General features: G+C 34.6%; 1 protein-coding gene across 1 annotated transcript in view; it reads left to right on the top strand.

Moving 5' to 3' along the window:
• Window positions 1-11,408: 11,408 nt before the first annotated feature.
• Window positions 11,409-19,417, top strand: part of LOC122894644 (receptor-type tyrosine-protein phosphatase T-like) — a 47,834-nt gene continuing 39,825 nt past the window's right edge. The window contains 2 exon segments of the mRNA XM_044232422.1: window positions 11,409-11,461; window positions 14,936-15,061. Of these exon segments, the coding sequence (XP_044088357.1) occupies window positions 11,409-11,461; window positions 14,936-15,061 (179 nt within the window).

The raw sequence follows: 19,417 nt of genomic DNA on the forward strand, positions 1-19,417 counted from the left end.
CTGTTAGTGGCTAGGGATTGTTTTTTTGTTTTGTTTTGTTTTTGTTTGGTTTGGTTTTGGTTTTTGGTTTTTGGATTTTATTAGGAATGAACTCTATGTATATTGAGATGCTATGCATTTTTGACATTCAGGTGTTAATTTAAAAATTGCAAATTATAGGGATGCCTGGGTGGCTCAGTTGGTTAAGCAGCTGCCTTCGGCTCAGGTCTGATCCCAGCCTTCTGGGATCGAGTCCTGCATCCAGCTTCTTGCTCAGCAGGGAGCCTGCTTCTCCCTCTGCCTCTGTCTGCCATTCTGCCTGCCTGTGCTCGCTCTCTCTCCCTCTCTCTCCCTGATAAATAAATAAATCTTTTTAAAAAATTGCAAATTATATCATTGTAATTGTCTATTAAGGAGACTATCTTAGATTTCAAAGGTTCTTTCACAACATTAACAGTTTTTCTTGTTTGAGTTTGTACTTTTCTCTGTTGATGATAGTTTAAATTTATTTCTGATATGATTTGCATCATTCCATGTTTTTACAAATCTGATGATACTTTTATACCAAATTCATATATATCAACCCTTTTTATACCTTTCCTGATCTTGTAATCCCTTACCACACTGGGCTCTAAATTTAATGCATTTTTATTTTTATGATTTCAAAGGTGTTCAGTTTTGCTTTACAAACAAGTCTTCTGTTTTTATTCATCAAAGGAAACTAAAATTTTAAACCCACAACAGTACAGTGCCTTGACTTAATACACATTTTTTCTATGCTGAAAATTATAATATGCTAGGATTACATTTCCTCTTGTATGTGTCTGGAATGTGGGGCACTAGTTAAGTAGAAGTTGAATGAACCATTTATAGACATTAATGTCACATATCTATTAACTGTTTAAAGACATACCCACTTTTGAAATTTATTCTTAGACCACTTTATTATGCACTTATTTATTTTGTTTTCTTTCAAGTTTCAAAATGTCTTTCTTATATTTACTATATTTGTGTTAGAGATAAATACTCAACATGATTCAAATTTTGACTATATCTGCTTTCTAATTTCCAGAAATGATTGTCCCAGATTTCTTCAAGTTTCCCTTTGTGGAATGGGAAAAAGAACTCCTAACATCAGAGATTATACAGAAATCACTCATTCTATTTGTTGGTTGGTTATTTGGTTTTTCATTTGCTCCATTGTCTGGGAATCAGTTTTCTAATAAACTTATAGCTATGTCAGTGGCTGTGGTGGGATCCTGCAGAAATTAAAATTTAGAGGGACTAGAAACATCTCCAATATTTGGGGTGGTAGTCCAGGAGGATAAGCCAACCTCTGTCGCTTTTCTTTTCTCACTGACCTTCTATCACTTACTGGATAGAGTCTTAGTTGCTGAGGTGAATGGCAGAGCAAAAGAACTCAAGCTCTACTTTTATGGTCAGAAGAGTAAAATATGGAAGCATGGGAACTAAAAACTACTAGAGAGCTCTTAAGAAGGGAAAGTCTCAGAAAACTGATCTCACCAAAATTTTTTTTATGAACTCCTTAGCTCACCACTGATTTGAAGAAGAGTCAAAAATAAAATCTGCTCCTTCTAAAGAAGCATAAAAGTTTGAGCAAAATAAACCAAAGGCAAAATAAAGGATATAATAAACATATGCTAATTCAGTAAAATTAGAAAACAAAACTGCATTAAAGAAAAACAAAATACCCAGTATTTTTCTATTGATAGAGGTCAACACAATTGATAAGTGCTTACCAAGACTGACAATATAAAGAAAATGACCAACATCATATGACCAACATCAGGAATGAAAGGGAGGGTATTACTAAAGATATCATAGACATCAAGAGAATGAGGGAACATTATGAAGAAACCTACATACATAATTTTGGTCTCATAGATGAAACAGGCAAGTATCTTCAAATCTACAAAATACTAAAACTTATTTAAGAAATAGCTCATTTCTATAGTCTCCTATTAAGAATTTGAAATTATAATTAAAAAAAAATGTAGAAGTTCAGGTTCAGATGGTTTTACTGGCAAATTCTACCAAACGTTCAAATAAAAAATAACACCAATTCTTTAAAACTCTTTTCAGAATATAGAAGATCAAAACATTTTACAGGCCATCTAATGAGGCAGATATTACCCTAATTTGAAAATCAGAGAAAGATAGCAGAAAAAAGAAAATAGCAGATTAATGTCTTTCATGAACATGCATGCAAAATTTCTCAAAACATATTAGCAAACTTAATTTAACAGTATATAAAATGAATACACCATAACCTAGAGTGGTTTATTCCAGGAATTTATATCAATTGACACAGAAAAGCATTTTGCAAAAATGCAACATCCATGCACAATAAAAACATTCATTAAATAAGGATTAGGAGGGGATATACTTGACTCTAACTATAAAATAAATCTACTTTTAACATCATGTCTAATGAAGAATGACTAAAGGTTTTTATTGTACGATTGGAAAAAAAAAGGAAAGGATGGCTAAACCTATTCAACTTTGTACCAGAAGGAAGGAGGGAAGGAAAGAAAGAAGGAAGGAAGGAAGGGAAATACATATAATAAAAAATTTTTGAATAAAACTGTCTAGAAATAAACTTTTAAAAATATCAACCCAATTTGATTTTTATGAGAAGTCCAATTTGATTTTTATGCAAGTTTTGCTTGAAATTCAAAAGTGAATCATTAAAATTTATCATTTTATTGAATTAAGAAACATATCATACAATTATTATAATAAATGCAGAGAAAAAGTCTTTTTATAAGGCCCAATATACTTTTTAGGGGAAAAAGAATAAGAAATTAGGATTAAAAGTTAACTTTTGTAAACTAATAAAGATATGTACAATAAAACTATGTTAGGGGTGCCTGGGTGGCACAGTCATTAAACATCTGATTCTTGATTTTGGCTCAGATCATAATCTCACAGCCCTAGGTTCGAGACCCACTTTATTTTCTGAGCTCAGTGGGGAGTATGCTTGAAGATTTCTCTCCCTCTCTCTGTGCCCCTCCCCCTGTTCTCTCATTCTCTCAAATATATACATAAATCTTTTTTTTTTTTTAAACTATAGTAATACATTGAAAGCATTCCCCTAGGGGCACGTGGATGGCTCAGTGTGTTAAGCCTGTCTTTGGCTCAGATCATGATCTCAGGGTCCTGGGATCAGGCCCAGCATCGAGCTCTCTGCTCAGTGCGGAGCCTGCTTCCCCCTCGCTCTGCCTGCCTCTCTGCTTACTTGTGATCTATCTGTCAAATAAATAAATAAAATCTTAAAAAAAAAAAGAAAGAAAGAAAGAAAGCATTCCCTTAGATGTTGAGGGGAAAAAAGTAAAGGATCTTCTATTTCCCATCAATTTTATTAAACATTGTACTGGATGTCAGCACATTAATATGTAAAAAAAAAAAAAAAAGCGTATTAATTGGAAAATAAGAAAAAAAGTTTATTTTATTCTCAGATGATATGATTGTGTAACAAAATCCAAAAGAATCTCTTGCATAAAATTATTGTAATTGGTGAGTTCAGCACATTGTTATATACAATTTCAGTATTACAAAATAGAATGAAAATTACTATATGATCTCAAAAATATTGAAAGCAGTATCTCTTAATATATTTGTATATCCATATTCATAGCAACATTATTCACAATGCCCAGTGGAATATTATTCAACCTTAAAAGAAAAGGATGTTCTGACACATGCAATAATTAATATAAATAACCCTTGAGGACATTATGCTAAGTGAAAAAAGACAGTCATAGAAAGATAAATACTCCATGATTCCACTTACATGTCAAATTCACAGACAGAGCAATAGTGGTTGCCAGACGCTAAGGTGATGGGGGGATCAAAAATTGATATTTATGAGTATTGAGGTTCAGTTTTGCAAGATGAAAAGAGTTCTAAACAACCATATATATATATATATAATATATATATATATATATTTAATACTATTGAACTTAAAAATCGTGAAGATAGCAAATTTTGTTATGTTTATTTAACTACCATTTTAAAAATCGAGTACATTTATACATACCCCTTATAGGATCCATTTCTCCTTCCCTTTGCCTTAAAAGTCCAGTATTTTCTCAATGTTAACATTTTCCAACTCATTTTCTCCAAGTAGTACATCTTTTTTCTAATCATTCATCTTCTAAATAGCCTTAGCAATTTATTAATTATTCGTTCAAGTCAGAACTGTAAGGTGCCGACAGAGTCTATTCTATATTCACATATAAATATATATATTTATTTATATTGGAGATTATCTACTTAGGTCACTTTAATTTGTGATAAGCATTATTTAAAATAAATGTGTAAAAGATAATGAAGGTGGAGTGCTCAGAGAAAGCTTTGCCTGGTGGACATGTAGGCATAAATATAAACTACAGGTGGAAGACTGCTTTGAAAATAACTGGGGAAAGCTTTCATGGGATGTGGAAGAAAAAAAAAGTACGGAAACCCCAGAACTGGAACATGTGTAGGGTTTTCAAGAACTAAAATAAGACTAATGCGAGTGGAGTAGTTAATAAGGGATATGTTAATTAGATTTGGTTGTAGGGAGAGGACAAACAAATTATCATGCACAAGCTTTTATAAACCTTTATAGAGACTTTTTTCCTTTTTCTTTTTCTTTTTTTTTTTTTTTTTAGCAACAGAAGACATTGGAAAATATATTTGAGGAAATGATACAATATATGACATAGTACATACATTGTTTCAATGAACAAAAGAATGAATGGTTATATAGTAAGATTGGAAACAATTGAAGAAGCCAGAATCCAAGAGTAGATGAAAGAAGATAGACTCCATCCTCCATGGGATGGGTTGGGATGAGACAGAGATCTGTTTCTTCCAATGTGTCAGGAAGAAATAGAAGCAGAAAACAAGAACAAAAACAAACAAAACAAAACAAAACAAAGGTTTACCAGGAAGCTAACGCAAATTGTTTTAAGACCTCTCTCTTGTCTGGATCCATGAGTAGCTTAATAATGTCTTCACATGGGCCTGTGGTTTTTGTAGAAATTTTTAAATGACTTATTTTAATCTACAATTGACTAACATTGTTAATTCTCTCTGTCAATGTTTTCCCCCACAGTCACTATTTCCTGGTGTCAGATGGTGTTGAAATGGTCTCAAGCATTTTTGATAGCTCTATAAAGTGCAGGGCTAAAAGACACATCAAGTTTGGATTTAGTGTGTTATATATTTATGTAGTTCACATTCATTTCTGACTTCCAGGAATATTTCCACCCATTGTACTGATCTTGTTGCAAAAGTGATTTTACTCAACAAATATATTGTAGAGCAGTGAAAATCATTTGTAACTTTGGCATTTATCCTAAACATGAGGTGTGGTAGGAAGCACTGGGTATTGTCCATAAACAAATAATCTTGGAACACTGAAAAAAAAAGGGGGAAAAAAAAAAAGAAAGGTACTTAATAACTTGGAAAACAAAGTAGAGGGAATGTTTAATGCTGTGCTACTGGGAGGACAAAAGTCCAAGCATGTGTATGAGGAAGACTAACAAGATATAGTATGCAAGAGTAACAAGGAACTGAATTGTTATTAGATTTTTTAAAAATTCAATTTTGATAAGAAATTAGGATTCTCCTTCTTAAGATGAAGAAAGCAACAGGGTACAGAGAAACTAAATTATATACACATTTCAACACATTATATAATTTAACAAATTATATTATTAAACTATTATAGGACAGTCACTGTTGTGTCTATGAGGATAAATCTATAAAGAAAATATAGTTATAACCAAATTCTTACCTCTAGATTCTTTTAAAAGGCAGCGGCACATAAACACTTAATTACTCCTTCTAAAATTCTCTCAAACTCACCAATCACAGTTATATAGTATACCATCATAAACTACCAAGAGATGCAGAATGGTGTGTCCCGCCTCTGCTTCCAATAAATTACAATCTTCTGACTTCTCTAGTAATTCTCCGGGCAATAAAAGTGAAAGAAAGAAAGTAGCTAGTAGCTATTGATCACTATATGTGTATCGCATGAAGCTAAATGATTCTTTTCTTTTAATGATGGATTACTGTCTTTGGCCCACAAATTAGACCAAGTGCTAGCCATATATTTTCTAAAAGGCAACAATGACAGAATTATTTTTTGTTCTTTGGAAAGAGAAGTGGTTCTACATTTTGGTAAAGCAGAATGATGAAGTGGGAAAAGAACATAACCCAGATTCATGAGGTCATATTTCCAGTTACTAACTAGTTATGCCACTTTAAGCAAAATAATTCATTTTTGTGAACCTCAGTTTACCAATCTGTGTAATAATGTGCTTAGATTTATGTGCTCTAAATTTGTAGATAGCACAAAATTATATACCACTGGTGATACAGAATTAGTCATTACATTTTATAAATAGAATTTCAATAAACTAAATAGACATTATTTTATATAGATTTACTTTGGGAGTACTAGAAAGACTGTATACGGTAGTATAAGGTCAATTCTTAAATATTTTAATAAAATAACTCAATAAAATAATGCAGTTTTCATTTTTCAGAAGATATCTTCTTTAAATGCTCTATGTATTTGTTGGGGACCATTTGTATCCTTCATCCTAGGGATATAGAAGCATCTGTAGAATTACACTTATCTTTTCACAAACTATTCAACAGGAAAGCTGAGAGTAACACAGGAAGAAAGGTGCCATTTTCTAGGTGAGGCATTTTCTGACCCTCACTCCATGTAGTACAGAATCGGCAGATTACCAGCAACTTGGATACAATTAAAAAAGTGAAAATCCTGGGGTACCTGAGTAACTCAGTTGATTAACCATCCAACACTTAGTTTCTACTAAGGTCATGATCTCATGGGTTGTGAGATCTAGCCCCACATCAGGCTCTGACATTCAGCAGGGAGCATATTTGAGATTCTTGCTCTCCCTCTCAAATAAATAATCTTTTTTTTTTTTTAAATCACAATCTAGTTTTATATGATGTTTAAAAATCAGTAAATACCCTTCACTCAAGTAAACAGCTTTAATGCATTCTTAAATCTTATGAAAGCTTCACAAGTGTTTTTGGAATGAAGTCATAAAAATTTCTGTATATGCACACCCTAGTGAAATAAATATAATGGATGAGAATTGTAAATTACCACAATTTTTGTCTCCAGAAATTATCCTAAGGGCATACAGTAAATGAAAAAGCATTTATCAAGTAATTCTAACAAATTTTGTTAAGAACAATGAAAATCTATGGTATTTGAGCCATGACTCTCTCCTCTATCCACAAACTCAGAATGACAGAAACTCTTGCATGTACAGCCAAGATCACAGGGCTTCTTATACCTCAAGGAACTGGCCAAGGACTATAGTAACTTTCCAGAGGAACGTACCACCAGCATTTTTCATCCACCCCCACTTCACTTTGCAGAAGCTCTGTGCCAGGCAAGAACAGTTGAGAAAGTTGAAGTTTTCTACTTTTATCTAGACACAGTTGTAATGTTGAAGCTCCACTTCACCTGTGTCAGGCTGAGAGTATGGGGGCCCAATTCGCTGCAGTCCAATAGTAGGGTTTGAGATTTCAAGGATGGAGAGGCAAGCCCCAAACACCATAGGCTACTGCCTTTGCTGAGTAGTCCCACTTTTATGGAAGGGGTGTCATTCCAGGAAAAGTAGGCCACTATATCCATGTTCAGGTCTGAGGCACTGATACAGGATTTTTGCCTAGGGGGATTCTCTGAAGCAGTCTCAAAAGAACTGATTTTATTTGGAACAGGGTTTGGGAAAGATCAAGTTCAAGAGTACCTCAGAACACAATGGAGATTTCGGTGGTAAGAAATTATGAGAAGGCTGGTAACTCCATGAGGCAACAAGCTAAACTCTACATAAACTATACAGATTTACCAGAGAGAACTAGGGAAAAAGAGACTGCTAATGACAGCCCTTCTTGGGAATACCCTTGAAAAGAGAGCCTAATTTAATTTGATCAGACTGTGCATAATTTATACCTGAGGGCATTGTCAAAAACAATAGAGAAATCAGCTAGCAATTAGTGGAGTCTAATAGCTGGATGTGATATCAACAGGAGTAGGTCCATTAACAGATATATCAGAGATAGATACATTCAAAGGCAACACTGGGGAAATTGTGCCGTCCCAGGTGGCTATGTCCAAGTCCAAGGTTGTCACCTCTAAGGACTGAAATTCGAGTTTGCGAAAGAGACCATTTATTACAGAGAGAAGAACATCCAGAGCAGTGTCTTGCATGGATGGGATCCCCATACCCAAAGGGCTTTGTGATGAAGGCCAAGTATTACCCATGCATATGGTGGCTGCAACCCAGGAGCAGAATTCCAATGTTAGGAGGCTCAACTTTCGCGAGGCTGCCAACACATCTACCCTTCTCAACTCTTGAGAGAGAATATTCATCACCCTCGGATGAAAACAAACGTCTCTGGGAAGGGGAAAGAGAGGGGATTGTAATTATTATTTTAGAATGTTCCTGGGGAGGTATGTCCTCAGATTCCTCTGGATGAACCTCTGGCTTCCAAAACTGTTTGTTATTCAAACACATCTTTGCTGAGGAGACCCTAACCATGCAGGTACATGAAAAATCCATGGAGAATTATTTCCCAGCAGTTACCCATTGGTAAATTGGGGAAGAATATTTTACCACGTTGGATTCAGTTTTGTCCTTTTCTCCAGTGTCTTTTCCACTGGGAGCATTGAAACTCTACAGAAAATACTAGCTGAGAGAGTTACTAAGCATGCCTCATTCTGGGGTTCTGAAAGCAGACCCAACTGGCTCTCACACAAACTGACATCAGATACTTTATCTGTGATTCATCATAAGGTGATATTTTAGTCTTTCTTTTGTGTCTCTGCTTTCTTACTCAATTTGTCAGGATCTTGTTAAGGAGGAAGTGTGCTTAGTTCTTGGAGGGTCCTTTAAAGAATCTACCCATTCTTAGTATCATTCTATATAACCATTCCTATTGGGGCAAGTTACTGGTGAAATTTTTTTTCAATATGATTTACTTTAAAAGACATGGAAGTATGATTTAGTTTAGAAAAATCTTCCGTCCAAAATTATCAGAATGTAAGTTTGTATCATGTAAACCAGTAAATCATGTAAAAATGATTGCTTATGTGTTATTTCAACTAATTCCCAGAGACTGCTGATTTTATAAAAAAGGCTTCTGATTTGGATAATTCTCATATTAGTGTTTCAATCCATGTCCCCTTCTTAACTAACTTTTTTCTAGTCTTTTGGATGGTAATTGGAGGGCCTATTTAAAAACAAAAAAAAAGCCAATAATAGCATTACATAGGAATGGATTAAACTACCCAATGAAAAGACACCTGGGATAATAAAAGCAAGATTAAACTATATGCTTTCTACTAGAGACACAAATCAATGATACAGATAAGTTAAAAGTAAAAGGATAGAAAAATCTTCATCATGCAAACATCAAAAATAAACCAAAATGATTATAATATCTGACAAAATACACTTAAAATTAAAAGAAATGTTATAGGTATAATATATTATGAGCAAGAACAATGAATGAAGTATGGTATATGCTACAATATCGGTGAACCTTGAAAGCAGCATGTTAAGTGAAAAAAGTCACCCCCCAAAAAACCTCTTCAGTACATTCCATTCTTATGGCTTGACTAATGGTGAAATGATTTTCTTTATGCTATTGCAGATGCATTCCAGAACAAGAGTTACTAACATCACTTTGTCCTAGAGCACTCACTCCTCAATTGATTCAGCACCGTATTAGCTATATAAGAAGGCTGCTTGTACCCAAGTACAGCTCTTACCAAACTCCACATATTTTTAATAACTTGCCATCTAAAAGTTATAAGAGACATTAATACCAATTTAATCAAAAAAATCAAGAAGGCTTTCTTTTCTATCTTTTCATGGAACTTTGAAATCTTCCCAAATTAACTGGTATTAAAAAAAAAACTTCTGATATATTAAATATCAAATTTAGAGAGAACTTAACACAGACTCTCCTCCACATTAGCTGAGGCCCAGAGCTTGAGCTGAAACACCACATGTTGATGTGTTGCCAAAACCTTTCAATTAATTAAGTCACTATATTTGGCTCTGTCTCTGGTGGGTTTACTGCTTATCCCAAGCAGGTGTTGATGGATTAGGACATTTACTTCTGGCTGATTCCTGATTAAATTTGAACAAAGAACCTGACAGCTGTCATGTCTCTGTTTCCATAACTCTTTCCTCAAGTCGGAAAGTATCCAGCCTACCACATGAGAAAAGTGTGGAGAGTCATCTTGTGAGTATAACCTCAAAGTTAGCAAAAGGTATGAAAAAATATATTATTTTATTCACTTCTTCCTCAGTTGTACGGTCTATTTAAATTGACCAACTGACTATTTAAATTGACTGGTTTATTATATGCAGTTAAAAATAAGGATGTAAATAGTGATGTGCCTTTCCCCTTCTCCCTATTCTTTTATTGTATTAAAAGGGAAAAATATTCTCTTCATCTCAAATTCTCACCTCCAAGATAAATATATGAGAGGGTGAGTGTATATTTAATTTTCAATCATATACTGTGACTTGTGGCCTGGTTGCATTGAATTCCTTCTGTGGCCGTTTTGGTCCAGAGAACATTAACTGACCTTCTAGCGCTTCAGTATTTAAATTGTTTATACACACTTTGCTTTTGCAAAGGAAAATTATTTCAAAATAAAATTCTTATGCAATTTTAATGTTTTCTATAGATCTATTTCTTCCTTTTGAATGGGTAAACACAAAATAATACCTTATAAACTAATTGCATCTACTTGTGCTTTTATTTTCTGGAAATTAATAGCGTACTTTCTTTCGCAGCAAGAAGTCTATTCATCTGCCTGTTTCTCTCATATTTCCTCTGACCAGAAAAAAACACAGTACAACTGCTGATGAAATACACCAGACACATTATATTTTAAGTATTTTATGCTCTTCCTTGGTTTCACTCCCCTCCTCTGTCTCCTGCCTCTTTGTCACTTTCTCTCTCTTTACAGGATGAGCAGTGCAAGTCACTGTGCATATCCACATGATCCCCCATCTGAAGCCAATACGATAAAGGTCTGGGCTGGAATTTGGTTAAAATATTACTCAATCTGGACGTCTGGGTGCCTCAGTTGGTTAAGCGTCTGCCTTTGGCTCAGGTCATGATCCCAGGGTCCTGGGATTGAGTCCTGTCTCAGGATCCTTGTTCAGTGAGAAGCCTGCTTCTTCCTCTCCCTCTGCTGCTCCTGCTGCTTGTGCTTGTGTGCTCTTTCTCTGATAAATAAATAAAATCTTTAAAACAAAACAAAACAACAAAACATTATTTGGTCCATGGGATCTGGCTTCCCCCAAAGCTGCAAAAGATGGGGGGCTCTGGTGGGTGTGGTCATGGCGGTGGCAATTAACTCCTCATGGAGAATCATGGAGTTCCTCCATGAGAGGTAAGGGAAGTGGGAAACAGCCTATTCTCCTTTATTTCCTACCATGGTCAGTTTGGAGGTAGTTTTTGGTATGGCCTCCTGGAAGACATTGCATGATGGAAATAAATGGTTGTACCACAACTCTCGAAAACTCTCTATAGGTTAATGTGAAATCCTGGCTTCTCTTCTTTCTCTACCTGTCTCTTTTCCCTCACTCTCTCTGTTCTTCAAACACTTCAGCCAAGAAATCATTCATACTTAAGCCTTGCCTTGGCTCAATCTTCAAAGAATACTGAATATAAGACACAAGGGCAAGGAATCATTTTTTTTCTCTCTCTCTCTCTCTCTGAGACAATCCCTCCATGAAATTGTGCTATGGAACATGTTAAGTATTACTTACTCTACTGTGATGGTCAGAGAAAGTTTCTCAGAGGAAGTGACAGGTCATTATCTAAAGCAGGTTACTCAATAGTATTTAACATGTATGCCAATGTAATGATTTATGATAACCTCAAAACCAGAACAAATTGTCAACACAATTATAATTTAATTTTACTCCTTTAACAATAACAATACCTTTTTTTTTGTTTTCCCACCTAAAAGAATGAAGGGGAATAGTAGAGTACATTTTATACAGTATATAGGAATCATCTATTACACAGGCCATGAAATTAGAATGACTTGGATTCAAATTCTGGATTCTCCAGTTTATGAAATTCTCTAAACCTCAGTTTTAGGTTTGTGATTATGAAAAAATAATATTTAAATAAAATGACTTTGCAAGAGCCAAAGTAAATGAGAAGATATATCAGAATATAGCAAATGGGTAAAAACTACAAGCATAATTTTCTCTCCAATTTCTTACCTGGATAGTAGTTGTCTTCTTATATGATGACAATGAATATCATCTCCCATTAGCCATTTTTGGACAGTGGAAATTTTCCCTCCTATGTTTTATAGGTTTGCTTAATTCATTCATTCGGCAAGTATTTTTGATTAACTACGGTACATGTGATATGGCAGTAAACTAAATAAATGGAAACTCTTTGTCCTTTTGGAGCTTTTGTTAAGATGGATGCTTTTCTGCTCTTTTAATCTTTTCCAAACCACAGGATTATTTTTCCCTATCATAAAATGTGTTAAATTACTGCCCATAAACAAAACAAAAATACCCCACGTCTCTATTCTTCTCTAACAGTCTAATATATTTTATTTTAAGTCAAACTTCCATAGCCTTCAAATATTAGTCATGTTTCTGACGTCCATTAACTCTTCAACCTACTATACAAGAGCTTCTACCCTTCAGATTTCTAATAAAACTGTGTTTTCCCCAGTTTACAAATTACCACTTAGTTTCAAAACATAATGAATCCTTTTCAGTTCCTGTCTCACTTGACCTCACTGCACTTTTTAATTTGTGGTCCATTAATTTAGTCTTGAAAATGGCATCTTTAGTTTCTGTGACACTATTCTCTACTAGTTTTTTCTCCATTCCTTTGGGCGTTCAAGTTAAATACTGAATTTCAATTTCTTTGATTTTGTCTATTTTGCTTAAAAGCATTCCCGTTCCAGGTCGTCTTATTTTTTCCGTGTACTGCTCCTTCTGGTCCACACAGAGAGGCATCTCTCCCCCATACCCATACCACTTCAGGCATATCTCCAACCCTTCATATCCAGTTTTTGACCATCTTCTCTTTACATGTTCAGTACCTCTGCACTTTGAGGTCCTGTGGACAAGAGCAGAATTTTCATAAAGTTAGTACTATAAATTTCCTAGTTCTGAATATATTCTAGGCACTCCAGAAATGTGATTTTATGTAATATTAATTAAATAAAATGAATAATGAGTGATTTTACTTACTCTCACGGCATATACTTTAAGGAGTCATGTTACTCACTCACTCCTGGTTGCACACACCTCCTACCATTCTGGTGACTCTCTTGCCTGTGTATCATAAGACTGTTTCCTAAAGAAGTCTCCTGTCATTCCTCACAATGGACCCAAAGTAATTATTATAAAATAAGCTCCAATCTTGATACAATTTGATAAATCTTGATAAAATTTAATTTTTTTTCATCTCATTTTTTATAGGATAAAACCTATACTCCTTAACAGGAACACAAATTTCTTCATTTTCTGATCTATGCCTATAACTTATATGTAATTTTGTTTGTTTGTTTTGTTAATGTGATGTCCATTTTGATGCATTTGCCTGCTGAGGCTTAATTCTCCGTTGTTCAGATAAAAACTTGGTGTTTCTGTGAAGGTATCTTGTTGATGTGATTAAACTCCATAATCACTTCATTACAATCCTTTATTCTGGATAATGTAAGTGAGTATGATTCATTTGGTTGATAGGCTTTACAAGCAGAGTTGAGGCTTCCTTGAAGAAGGAGAAATTCTGCCAAGGACAGCCCTTTCTTCCTTCTTTCCTCTCTTTCTTTCTTTCTTTTTCTTTCTTGATTTTATTTATTTGATAGAGAGCACAAGCAGAGGGAGTGGCAGGCAAAGGGAGAGGGAGAAACAGGCTCCCTGTCCAGCAGGGAGCCCAATGCAGGGCTTGATCCCAGGACCCTGGGATCATGACCTAAGCCAAAGGCAGGTGTTTAACCTGCCCAGGAGTGGGGCAGCCCTTTCAACCTACATCCCAAGCTCAAGCATGTCTTTCCTGATGGTATGCCCTGTAGAATTTGACACCTAACTCCCACAACTGTATAAGCCATTTTTTTTTACAGTAAATATCTTAGTATATATTACCTAGTCATTCTGATTCTTCAGAGAACCTTGACTGAAAAAGATTTTAGTACTGAGAGTAGTTTTAGAGGAATAGAATCTTAATGATAAGTTTTCTGAATTGGCTTTGTGAGACACAAAATTGGTTCTTTAATTTCATTAGATTTAGAGATGCCAGTTATTCTATTTTTAGTGGGGAAGAGAATAATGGTAGCCCATGGATAATAGGAAAAATATATACATAAAATATCACCATTGGATACTCCAAAATAAACACTTACATGATACAAAATCCTGGCTGACCATGTATTTGGTACCATAGAACATTTTTTAATTGATTAATTTATTTGAGAGAGGTGGGGGGCAGGGAAAGAATTTTTAAGAAGACTCCCTGCTGAGCATAGAGCCTGATGAAGGATTCTATCCCACAACCCTGGGATCATGACCTAAGGTGAAACCAAGAGTTGGATGCTTAGCTAACTGAGCCACTCAGGCACCCCAAAACATTTTTGTCAAACTAATAATAAATATAACACGTTTGGCTGGTTGCTACTAATTGAAGTGAACAACGTAAAAAAAGGAAATGATCTCAGAGACTCAATTTCCTTGCTCAAGTTCTACATGACTGGCCTAAAAAAATTCTATATCTCTTCTGTAAGAAACCCTGTTATTCTTTAGGCACAGGGCTGAGATTTCTGAAAGTTAGAGTCTAATCTTACAAGTGGCTGAATTACAATACAAATTCTATTTTTGCTTTGCAGGGTGTCTTCTGTTAAAACAAGGGCACTGATTCAGGAAGAAAGAGATCCTAAAATTATAATTGGGACAAGTGGACAGATCGTGATAAAGCTGGGGACACTGCGGAAACCTGTGTCAATGGCTGGTTGGTGATGTTGTATCTAGGAAAATGAAAGATGGATGCTATTCTAAATTCTATATCCAGAAAATAGTCTGTTCTAGAACAGGAGACTAACTCAAATTCCCCAAACAAATTTATAGTGATAATCTTTCTGAGCCTCTCCAAAGGGAGCCATGGCCATTATTGGGATGACAGTCATTGGGGAAAGTAAAATCATCAGATCTTTCAGTGATTACTGGATGACAGCTCTGACCGATACTAATTCAGAAGACCCAGAACATTAACATGATCCACCAGACAGAGTAAAGTCTTCTAGAAGCCCAGTGATAATGGGGTTTTAGCTTAGGTCTCCAAGCCCATTGCATGATTATTTCCTGTTCCAGAACATAGACACTCAGAATGCATGTACTCAGCAACTGGCCAGATCACCACATTGGCTCCCTGACCCAAAGAAAGGCTGTTGTGGTAGGAAACCTAGTGGAAGCCCTTAAGACTGTGTCTATATATGACAATAGTTAACTCAAAGCACCCCTGCCTTCTAGGATGGATTGTAGTACACTTAAGACTTGGAAGATGGGAGTGGGGATTATTCCTGCCATATCCTCATTTAACTTGCCTATTTAGTCTGTGAAGAAAAGAAATGGATCTTGAAAAATGACTGTGGATTATTGTAAACTTACTCAGACTTTCTAATGTGTCTGTCCTTCCAGATATGATTTTGTTGCTTGAGAAAATTAATACATCCCCATATGATATGTAATAGTTCATCTGGTGATCCCCCCCCCATAAGTAATAGTAATTGCCACAAGATGTAGTGTTTTTTGAAGTGGCAAGGCCAGCGGTACATGCTGACTGTCTTTCTCTGGAGTTAGACCAACTCTCCAGCCCGACCTAATAATTTAGTTCATGGGGCTCTTGGTATTTTGTTGATTGGACTTAGCAGAAAAGTAGTAACTATCTCCAAACACATTCATAAGATGTTTTTTGTGCAGAAGACGAAAAATATATCCTACTAAAATTCAAGGTCTTTCCACCTCTGTAAAATATATTGGGGCCCAGTGGTATGGACTATGTTGAGACCTCTCTCTTTTAATGCAAAAGAAAAATTGTTGCACTACTAGTGCAGTATCTTTGGATTTTGGAGGCAACATACTCCTCATTTGGATGTTCCATTCTGATCCATTTATTGGATGACCTGAAAAGCTGTTAGCTTTGAGTGGGGCCCCCAAAAAAGAGGAGGATCTGCAACAGGCTTGGACTGGCTGGTCTGCAAAATATTTTAGCTACCTGGCCCTATGATATAGCAGATCAAATGATGCTTGCAGTGTCAGTGGTAGGTGTGTTGTGGGGAGCCCATGGCAGGCCCTGGTGGTTTCATCACAATTAAGAAACAGGTTTTAGTTTACTACTGGGCTTTAGCAGAGACTGAAAGTTAAGTTGCTTATTATGAACATGTTGTCTGATGAAACAAGTTATATAAATGATCATGTCCAGCAATACTTCATTATTAAATGGAAGTGCTAGATTATAGATAAGGCTCCAGCTGGTCTCAAAGACACAAGTAACTAGGAAATGCAAGTGGAAAAAATATCAGTGTCTCCCACTTCTGCTATATCAACTTATCTCTCCAGACTGTACCTGGGGCTTCATTAGGGATTCCCAGTGGTAGAGAAAACTGGATCTTGGTTTACAGGGAGTTCTGAGTGATATGCAGGCACCTTCTACTAGAAGTGGACAGCTAATCACTACGGTTTCTTTATGGAATGTCCCCAGAGGCCTCACTCAGGTGATAGGAAATCCTCCTGTAGGCAGAGCCACCTGCATAGCCACCTGAGAAATCCCTAATGCCTCATACAAGTTTCCTCATCTGTGAAGAGAATAAAGATAAGAGCCATGGCATGAATCTTTTTGGAAAATTATTTGAGATGATACATATAGGACATTTAGAACATGTGTTGCATTATAGCCATGTGATATTTTTGCTATTATTATGTATTATTATTTCATAGAGTTCTTGGATTCTTCCTAAAGAGCATACATTAATAGTCAAAAATTTCTAATTTAAGAATTACTTAGCTATTGACAAAAGGAGCTTCTGAGTCATGGCAGAACTGACCTCTCATATTTCATACCAGGGCCTACTAAATTGCAGTTACCTAAACATTAGCCAATAATATATGATTCATAAAATTGAACAATATCATTGAATGACATAATTACTCTTCTATAAATTCACTTAAAAATCAAATATACAGAGTTTAATTGGATTGGATATTTATAATAATAAATGATTCACCAACTTTTTGTTTTTTTATTCTGTTTTGGGTACACAAAATGTGTTATCTATAGTAGCATAAAGTGTCATATATAAAAAGAGAACAACAAATATAAAAGATAAGTGCTTGAAGGTTTGAATTAAATCAATAAAAGATAACTTAAAACTGACATCCTTTTAAAATACCATTATGAAACAAGAATTCACAACAGGAGTTAAAAATGTCAAATGCAAAGAATGAATTTCTTTGCTCTTGTCAATGTAACAAAAGGCCTAAAATATTGTTTTGAGTACATTCAATCTTTTCATATTTAAAAATATCTCAATGGTTGAAAAATTACTATTATCCTAATTTAAAAGCATATTACACATATACCCTGTATGCTCTCATATTATGAGCATTTTGCATATCTCCGTAGATTTTGACAGACATTGTTAATAGTTGAAATTATCTGCTGGGGTGTGAGAAAGTTCTAAAAAACTTTTCTCTGAAAAAGGACATGTTCTCTTCTGTGGATTTAGCCTTTCCTGTGTGAGACTGAATTTTTAAAATGGTTTTGCCTATTTTGTAACACGAGAAGTCAAATCTGGGAGCAAAAGCCAGTGTGCTGAAGTTGGCAGAGGGGAAGAATTAGGATAATCTGTTCCTTGACGATATATTTTAGTTCCTTCATTAATTAAACTTGAAAATGGCTTCTCTCTTAATCTTTTTTAATTGGAACAATACATTTGCCTTATTTTAATACATTTCTAATTATTTCTATTTTCCTGTTAATTGACCAAAAGTATCCTAAATGACACATTCCAGAAGATACCCAAATCCTAATCTTCTAACCCATCTCCAAGCTGTTATTATGCTTGTGACATAGAACACTTGGTCATCCAGAAGCTAAACCCTGAGGACAGAATTGCACCAGTACCTGAGATCTGCACAGAAGATATTTGGGGACCTTGGCTGGCAATCTTACAAGAGTCAGGTAAGGAGAAAAAGCAATATTTTTGTGGGGGAGTCCATAATACCAAATTCCATGAAGCTTGCTGGCATTTGGTGGCTAGATTCTTCAGAATTTTGCTTTCAGAAATATACCAGTGGAAACCAATGAGGCAAAGCTGGTAAATATTGCTTATTTAAAAATTATGATGTCTAGGAAGGATGTACAATCATGAGGTGGCTAAGGCTCTGTCAGAAAATGATGTCATAGTTCACCTGATCAGACCAGCATATCTTGGTATCCTATTCATAAATAAAAATATAACCTAATATACATAACTTAATACATGATTAATACAGTTAAATGTAACTTCTATGAGACCACTCAAATGTTGACTATATAGAGTTTTTGTTTCATATATAGTATTTTTGGGTCAATTGTTTATTCAACCTCAAAATTACTGTCACTGTGAATCTCCTTATCAGATACTTGCATATTTGATTTCATTTTGTTAGAATATTGAAATTATTAATTATATATAATATAACCATAAACACATATATGTGTTTAGTATACATAATATATAAATGTGTAATATAATTATATATTACAATTATATAATATATAATAACATATAAAATCAATTAATATTTATACATTAACTTCATATTATATAAAGTTCTTAAATCACTTACTAGTTCTAGCAAATGATTGAGGAAAATTTTTTCTCTTGTTTCCTAACAGCTAAAAGTACTAAGGAAATCTTTGAAAAAAACTTTAAAGAAAACTTTATTTTCTTTACCTAAATTCTAGCCAGGGTGGATTATTGTATTTGGTATTCACTATAGCTTTATCAGGCTAGTCTCGTGATCATTTTTTTTTTTTAAACAATGCTTTAACATACATTTAAAATGTTCCTTAATTTTCTTTTCAATTCTTTCACTAACTCTGCCAAATCACCTTTCCTCATCATTTATGTGTTTTATTATATATATATTTCAGCTTCATACTGAATAAGCCAAATAATAATGAAACTAGTTTAAGAAAATAAAATGAATAATAAAAAGATGTCTGCTTAACATTATGGTGGAATTTTCAGTAGAGAGAAAGAAAGAAAGAAAAGAAAGGAAGAAAATCACAAAAGGATTCACCTTGAGCTTAAAATTAATTGACCTGG

Source organism: Neovison vison, chromosome 1 (genome assembly GCF_020171115.1).
Source record: "Neovison vison isolate M4711 chromosome 1, ASM_NN_V1, whole genome shotgun sequence".
In the NCBI taxonomy this organism is placed as follows: domain Eukaryota; kingdom Metazoa; phylum Chordata; class Mammalia; order Carnivora; family Mustelidae; genus Neogale; species Neogale vison.